Below are 8,412 nucleotides of genomic sequence, written 5' to 3'. Positions count from 1 at the left end.
AAATAAAATAAAAAGGGGGGGAAAGTCCTAAGAAGTAAGGATGTCAATGGTCTTTTCAACAACTTCTTATGCCTCTGCGAGTTGGACAATGAATAAGGACAGAAGAAGAATTGATTCCTTTAAATTGTGGTGTTAGTGAAGGGTATTTCTTATGTAACAAATCTGTCCTGGAGGAAGTGTAACCAGTGCTTGCTCCTTGGAGGCAAGCGAGGATGGTGGAATGTGGCCTCAACACATGGGCATGTATGTCATCAGGAAGGAGGTGCTGGTCTTGACAAAAGACATCACCCTGAGAAAGGTCAAGGATCAGAGAAAGAGATGAAGACTCTCAACAAAATGGATTGACACGGTGACTGCAGCAATGGGCTGGAACTTACCAGAGATGGTGAGGATGGTTCGGAATAGGGCCAGGTTAGCAGAAACATCTGCCTTGTAGTTTTCTATCCTGACATCAGACACCGGAAATCTGGCTCCATATGCCTTGTCTCAGGCCAAAACAGCGACACAAGTTGACAGCTGAAGGGTTCAGGTTTTGGACTTTGGGGGCTTGGCTTCAAGCCCTGGTTCTGCCACTTACTACTTATATGACCTTAATCTCCCAAAAATCCCATTGATGTGAGTCATTTCCAATGAACAGTGACCCACCATCAGGTTTCTGAGGCTATAAATTTTTACAGGAGGAAGTTACCCATCTTTCTTCCTTTTAATTAGCAAACTGGTGCATTATCACACTAGGAACTGGGATTAGGATTCCTAGACGTCAGGTGAGTTCAGATAATTCTCTAGATTTCCATTTCATCATCTGTAAATGGCAAAAATACCAGGCTCTATCTCCACAGAGCCATTTGAACAGTAAATGAGGCAACACACATGAGCAGTTACAGAATAAATGTTTGGTGCGTAATAATCATTTAACAGATATCAGCTATTCATGTTTATTTGCTGCTGCTCTTGAAAATATAAATGCTTTTCCCTCTGGAACAAGTTTTGCATTTATAATTAGAGACTGAAGTTTTGAAAACTCCTCAGGAGAAAAATGTAAATGGTGGTTGGGGAAAAAAAAATTAGTCTGTTAACAAGAGATTGGTTTGTTGCTAAGTTACTGCATGCAAATACAAATGGACCTGCATCCTGGGCTGTGAGCTCCAAGCTGGCCCAGATGGGGGTGGGGACGCACAGAGATAAACCAGTACTGCTCGGTGGTGTGCATTTCCCAACCTCCCTCGTCTGTTTCTAGGGCATTTATCACCATAAGCCCTGGTCTCCTAACTTTCCACCACACACTGTTCTACTTTTTGTTTTCCTGATCCTCCTCTCCCCCAGGACTGATGGACAGGCAGCTTCTAGGAAAAACACTCTTAGCCCAAGCACCCTTCCTTCACTCCATCAACCCCCCTTCTCCAAGGCCTCTTGTCTCTCCCTACCTCCTCCCACCATGTTGTTGTTGTTGTTATGTGCCGTTGAGTCACAACAGCCCTAAAACCTGCTCTATCCTGTGGCAACCTCACTGTCTCTGACACACCTACCCTCACTACCCCAGTCACTGAATCAACTCACCTCATAGAGGGTTTTTCTCTCCTGTGGTGTCCCTCCACCCTCCCAAGCATGACGTCCTTCTCTAAGGATTGGTCCCTCCTTGCAACATGTCCAAAGTATATCAGATGAAGCTTCAGAATCTGTGCCTCTAAGGAGCAGCCTGGGTTCACCCCCTCCAGGACAAACCTGTTTGTTTTCCTAGCAGTCCATGGTATATTCAATACTCTTCTCCAGCACCACAGCTCAAAGACTCACTTCTTCTTCTGTCCTCCTTAGTCATTGTCCAATTCTGGCACATAGCAAGTGCTTACAAAGACCATGGCCTGTATCAGGCACACCTTAGTCTCCAGAGGGACTCCATTGCTCTTCAGTACTTTAGAGAGGTCCCTAACAGCATACTTTCCTAATGCAATATGTCTTTTAATTTCCTGGCTGCTGGTGCCAAGAGTGTTGACTGTAGAGCCAAGCAAACTAAAGCTATTACCAATCTTAATCTCTTCACCATCCATCCTGATGCTGTCAATTGGCCCAGTGGTGAGAAACTTTGTGATATTGAGCTTCCATCCATATTGAGGGCTGCAGTCCTTAACCTTCTGCAGCAAGTGCTTCAGATCCTCCTCAGTTTCGGCAAGCAAGGTTGTGTCATCTGCATAACGCAGATTGTTGGTGAATCTTCCATCCATCCTTATGCCACACTTCTCATAGAGCCCAACCTCCCAGATAATCTGTTCTGCATGTAGGTTGAGAAGATATGGAGACAGGACACATCCCTGGCGTATGCCCTTCCCCATTTTTGAACCATGCAATGTTTCCTTGCTCTGTTCTGACGACTACCTCTTGGTCCAAGTATAGGTTTCTCATTAGCACGATCAAATGTTCTGGGATTCCCATTCTCCTCAGAGTCAGCCACACCATAAACCAGGTAAATAGGCATTATCTAGAAACAGGACCAACTCCCTTCAAGAAAGTAAAAGATACCTCATCAACTCTAAGACATTATGGATTTTAAAGCAACTTTGGTGGCTTAGTGGTAAGGAGTTGAGATGCCAAAATGCAGTTCAAATCGACCAAGCTGCTCCTTAGGAAAAAGATGCATAATCTTCTCCTGCACAACTTGTGCCTTTGTTAGCTATGAGTCAGTTCTGACTCAATGGTACATGACAATAACTTTATTTTACATGCAACAGCAATTGTAAAATGTACATTTCGTCCCATACAACACTTCTGAGATCTAAAGACACCTGAGAATCACTGAAATAAAGCAAATATATCTCACCACTTGCCTTCCTTTTGGGGGCTCAGCAGTATTATGTGATCCGGTCTGTCACAGGAAGGCGTTCGTGAGCCTGCAATGTCTCCACTCAAGCGAACCTATGAGTAAGAGTTGGGAATTCTGAGTCTGGCCAGGCAAAAGCAGGTGGTGAGATAGATTTGCTTTATTTTAGTGAATCTCAGGAGTCTTTAGATGGCAGAGATGTTGCAGATCTCTCAGCTGTCTCTCTTTTTTCCCCCTCTCATTATTTTCAGTAGCTAGAATTTCCACCTTTGACCCTTTGTCATTTTTTAATTATTTTTTTTTAGAAAATGTTTCTTTCTTGTGGGAGAGGGACTTATTTTGTCTATTTGTTTTCACTCATGTTTTCTTTGGCGCCTAGATGCAGGAATGACATCTTGGGCCAATCTGCACAGTCCAGACAGCAGTGCAGGAAGGAACCAGCATGTTGTCCAACCCTGGAACACTTAATTGTTGCTTCTCCACCAATGGACGGCCAAACGAACAAACAGATATGTCTTAGAAAGAGCATAACCAAAAAAAAAACACAAAAAAGAAAAAAGAAAGAGCATAACCAGAGTGCTCCTTGCAGGCAAAGATGGCGAAGCTCCATCTCTCATACTTTGAGCATGTTGCCAGGAGAAGTTCTTCCTTGGAAGGGGACATCATGCACGAAAAGGTGGAGGGGGGCCAGAGAAAGAGAGGAAGACCCTCAATGAGTTAGATTGGCACGGTGACTGCATCAATGAGCTCCTGTGTGTCAGAGGTGATATGGCACAGGACAGGACAAGGTTCAGATCTGTTGTTCAGAGTAACACTTGACTCGATGGCACCTAACAGCAATGCCAACATCATCCAAGACTATCCTCCTCTCCTTAATTTTACAGACAGTCACAAACATAAAGGCCGGGAACAGAACTAAGGTCCGACCTGCCTCTAAGAACCTCTATTTTCACCAGAATCACAGTGCTGGCTGCAGTGGTCCTTGGCAATCACATCATTTTATTGTTACTGTTGCTTTGTTTTGTTTGGGCTTCCAAAGAGTTCACCTGATCTTTTTCTTTTCCCCCCCATTACAGAGATGATGGGTCATTGAATCAAATTGAAGGTGAGGCCACTGTGCCTGATGCCAGCGAGCCTGCCAAGCTGGGAGTCAAGTTTTCTTGGTGTGAGTATTCCCTTGTCCCTACAGGATTCAGCGACAGGTTCCTAAAGGCCAGAGGCCTGGAATGGAGCCTCCTATCACACTAAAGTGTCCTCCCTTCAGGTCACAGTCACTTGTTGAGCACTTACTATATGCCATGCACTGGAGAGGCAACAGTGGGCACAGAGACTCAGCCACTCTCCTAATGGAGCTTACATCCAAGTGTGGGTACTAGTGAGTACCCAGACAGTTAACAACAAAACTCAGTTTCTTACTGGAAAAAGCCCAGATAGGATCACACAGAGCATGGCTGGTAGGAGACTCAAGTTAGTCTTGATAAGAGTGGATAATAAAAACTTGTTTCCTAGAGGAAATGGAGTCCCCTCCAAGTTAATAGGCATTAGCAGAACAAAGAGCGTGTGCAGAAGTGTGAAGGCAAGAGATGGCCAGAGGGAAGTAAGTTTGAGTCCAAGCTCTGCCTCTCTGTGTGGGGTGTCCCTGAAGGTATTTCATCATAGCTATTTGCCCCCTAAGTTTCAAACTGAGGAAGGGGCATGTTGCTGTTGTTGTTGTCGTTGTGTACTGTCAAGTCAGAAGCAACCCATAGCTGACTCTGGAGTGTTTTCAGAGGCAGTTCATTGCACGGGAGGAGACTGCACATCCTTCTCCTGCAGAGCAGCTGGTGGCCTCGAACCACACGCCTTCAGGATTGCAGTGCAGCTTCTTCCCACTAGGCTACCAGAGGAATGGGCATGAGTGACAGAGAAAAAGATTCATGTGCTGATACAGACACACTGGAAAGCCCAGCATAGAACTGTGAGACTTTTCCATTGTCAAATGTGCTTGGAAACACTTTTTACTTGCCACAAGAAATACCTCTCCCCAACCACCACCATTGTGGACCCAGTCCCTCATGTGGGAGAAGAGGGCAAGTTCCTCTTCTATGGAGAAAAGTGCTCCTCTCATACATAGGACCATAAACAACTAACTTCACATCTAGAAGTCAGGAATACCCACTCAGTTGTGTGACGATAAACTAGACAGCACACGCTCTGTGAACTGTACATGGCTTTGTAAACATTAGTTTTGCTTGTTATTTCTAAAGAGGAGAAAAATATACTACAGGAAATGGGGTACAGCACATGCAAATCTTTGAACTAATGAGAGGCACAACTGGGTCAAAAACATAGGTTTCCAAACCCTTGATTGTTTATCCCATAGCACTGATCGGGGTGTTGACTGCACAACCCTTACAAGTAAACTTTGATGGGAGCTAAAGAAAGAAACAAGTCGTTGGCTAGGGAAGCAGAGGAGAGAGACATTTTACTCCTGAGAGTATAGGAGATCATGATACAGAGCATTCCACATGTGGAGAAGAGCATGAGATTTAAAGGCCTGGAGGAAGATGCCTAGATTCAGGGAGGGAGGATGAAGTGGGAGCTAAGGTTGAAGGGTCTCAAATGTCATTTTAGAGTTTGAAGTTTCTTGTAGATGCAACAGGAGGTTGTTCCAAGTTTTGTAATAAATAGAATAGAAATGTTTTGTATGAAGAGGAAACCTGTCCCAAATTTATCCTTGAGAGCTAGGCCCTGTGAGAGGAGAGCAGAATGTGCATGGTTAGGGGCGCACAGCGCTAAAGACATATTTTCCCCAAATTTCCAAGAGCTGAAGAGCTCTCAGACTAGGTGGGAATATGCAAAGCAGCTAAAATTCAAAGGTAGGGGATGGAGGATAAATATATGAAGTGTATATAGGCAGGCAGGGCACCAATAGTGTTAGAAAATGCAAGTCAGAATAACACTCAATCTAGGCTCTGCAGTCTCATCCAAGTTTCTGTTCAGGCTTCCTCCAAGTGTCTTGCATTTAGATACAGGTTGAAGGTTAAAAGTAGCCGAGTCCTATGTAGGTGGTCATCTGCACCATCTCCTGATAACCAGCTGGGTCCTTGGCATGCAAAGGAGACACACACAAAGGCTTTAACTTCTCACTCACCATCTCTCTTGTACAGAGGCTTCTCAACATCTTCTTGAATGCCTTGAGATATGATTTTGACTTGGCACATATGGGAATTAATTTTGAGTGGAAGAAGTAGAATCCTCAACCTCTGGAAATCAAATCAGCCCTGCTCACACTTTTGTCTAAATCTTTCGTTCTTATGGAATCAGCATATAACTTTGTCCCATTTGGATGTACTGTCTCTTACCTTCAGCAAGCTGGACTGTGAGTCCCTTGGCCTGAGCCTTGGCTAAGCGAGGAAAATTCTAGCTCCACATGGAGAGAGTAAATCCTCCATCTCTTCACTAACAGCTCCTTCAATCTTGGGCTTTCAAGACTTTATAGATACCATTAGATGAGTATAACCTGTTACCAAATGATTTATCCTAATAAGTGTAGATGGATTTTCAAAGGTCCTACAGTAAAAAAAAAAAAAAAAACCCATAACAGAACATAAACATTGCCTCCTCCATTAGGCTGATTCCGCAAGGAATTGAGTGTTGCAGACTCAAGGCACTGAGGCCCTGCTCTCCCGTTCTTGACTCCACTTAGCAAAGTGATGCTTCCACGTGCACTGGAGCAGCCTTTCGTTCCAGGAGATCTAGTCAAATCTCTAGTTATGGTGCCCTTTCCAAGGCCAGTGTGTACTCAGGGAGAAAGATCAGAGGGTGATTCTTAACTCCAGCCACATCAGAATTGCTCAGAATCTCAACTCATTGTTGTCAAGTGGGAACCAACTCAGCTGAGGCTCCAGTGGGTTTTCAGAGGCTCCAGGTTGCATGGGAGGAGATTGCCCATCTATCTCCTGAGCCTCGAATGGTGCATTCAAACTGCTTGCCTTTGGGCTGGCAGCACCACTCCTTAACAATTAGGCCACCAGAGCTCATAATCACTAGTGAACTTTTTAAAGTACCCACCACAGAAAGAATCTAAAAAAAGAGCAGGGAGAGATAGACTTAGTTTTGGGGGGGGTTTAAAATTTGTTTTTAAATTTTATATTGGCTTGCTTACAAAGTTCACATACACTGTGTTTCACACCATTCCATTCACGTTGTTTCATACAATCATTTCCATTTATTATGTTTTCTAAACTTAATCACCATTGAACTATGCCCCCATTGCCCTGTCTTTCCAGATACCCTCCAGATCTTTCCCATTTCCTTTACTACCTCTCCCTAAAACTCTCAGATTATTCCAATATGAAACCAAAGAACGAGAAATGTAGGCTAAGTAGGACCCCAGAGCCTGTCTTCCTGGGTCCTGGAGATGGAAGTGTCTCGAGTACTGGTCCCTTGTAACGCTGCCCTCCTCTGCTTCTCAGTGATGCCTATTTCACCGTACTGGGTCCTGGACACCGACTATGAAAACTACAGCGTCGTGTACTCCTGTGTCTCATTTATTCAGCTCTTTCACTTTGAGTATGCGTGGATCTTGGCAAGAACTCCAAGTCTCCCTCCAGAAACGGTGTCCAACCTAAAAGCTAGCCTGACTTCTTACGACATTGCTGCAGATAAAATGACCGTCACAGACCAAGCAAACTGCCCCAACTCCCCGCAGTGAAGCTCTAAAGGAAGGCCTCCTCTGCTACTCCTTAGTACTCCTTTGCTTTGCCTTCCCCGCCTCACCCCACCCCATTCCCCATAAAAGCCAATCAGCATCCACAATGGGCCATTGCAAATACCTGGAGATAGACGGTAGACGCCATTGGAGGAGAATTCAAGAAAATGGGCCCTGAACACTTTGCTATGTACCACTACCCGGTCACCTTCCTCGATTAACAATAAACTTGCTGGCTTGCTAAACTCAGTGTAAGATTCTGCATTGAGTTAATTGCGTGATTGAGTGAGTGAGGGAGTGAGTGTGTGAGTGGGTGAGTTGTTACATTAAAACAAATTAATTTATTATTTATAAATCAATTTCTAATTTATTAATTTAATTATAAACAAATGTTTGGAAACGCTTAAGTACTTACGTTAGTAAACAGAAATAGCCCTAAACTGTCGTGATTTAAAGGAAAGACTCCTGTTCTCGTTGATGGCAAAGGCACACTCAGAGAGACCTGAATCCAGGTACTCCCATCCTGCAGTAGATGCTTCTTTGAGAGAATCATTTGCAGAGTGTCCCACCGGGAGTTTCCTGCACACTTTCTCTTTCTCCTCAAAAAGTTCTTAGAGACAGACTGAATAATGGGACCTCTTCAGGATCAGGGGAACGAATAAGAGAATCTGTGAGTGAGGTGGACACGTGAGGATTTTGTTTTTAAGAAAAAATCATTTGTGTGTATGAATCTTACATTTAGGGGATATTTACTGAGATCTCACTGCATTCTACACTTTGAAAAATAATTCTTGTCCTCCCAGAAGCTCATAGTCTGGTGAGGGAAGCAGACAGGGAAAACTGCTACTGGGATCCAACACGAAGAGTGCGAAGGTAGAGGAGGCAGCTGGGGGTTCAGCTGGGTCTC

The 8,412-nt window shown here is 44.3% G+C and overlaps 1 protein-coding gene across 1 annotated transcript in view; it reads left to right on the top strand.

The window, feature by feature from the left end:
- Positions 1 to 7,508, top strand: part of APOD (apolipoprotein D) — a 19,508-nt gene extending 12,000 nt beyond the window's left edge. The window contains exons 3-4 of the mRNA XM_006884283.1: positions 3,889 to 3,977; positions 7,270 to 7,508. Coding sequence (XP_006884345.1) covers positions 3,889 to 3,977; positions 7,270 to 7,508 — 328 coding nt within the window. The remainder of the gene's footprint in view (positions 1 to 3,888; positions 3,978 to 7,269) is intronic.
- The last annotated feature ends 904 nt before the right edge of the window (positions 7,509 to 8,412 follow it).

The sequence above is a fragment of the Elephantulus edwardii genome, unplaced genomic scaffold (assembly GCF_000299155.1).
Source record: "Elephantulus edwardii isolate Elephantulus edwardi_28Jun2011 unplaced genomic scaffold, EleEdw1.0 scaffold00032, whole genome shotgun sequence".
Lineage (NCBI taxonomy): Eukaryota > Metazoa > Chordata > Mammalia > Macroscelidea > Macroscelididae > Elephantulus > Elephantulus edwardii.
The sequence above is the reverse complement of the archived record's forward strand: the minus strand, read 5'-3'. Positions and strand labels throughout refer to the sequence as shown.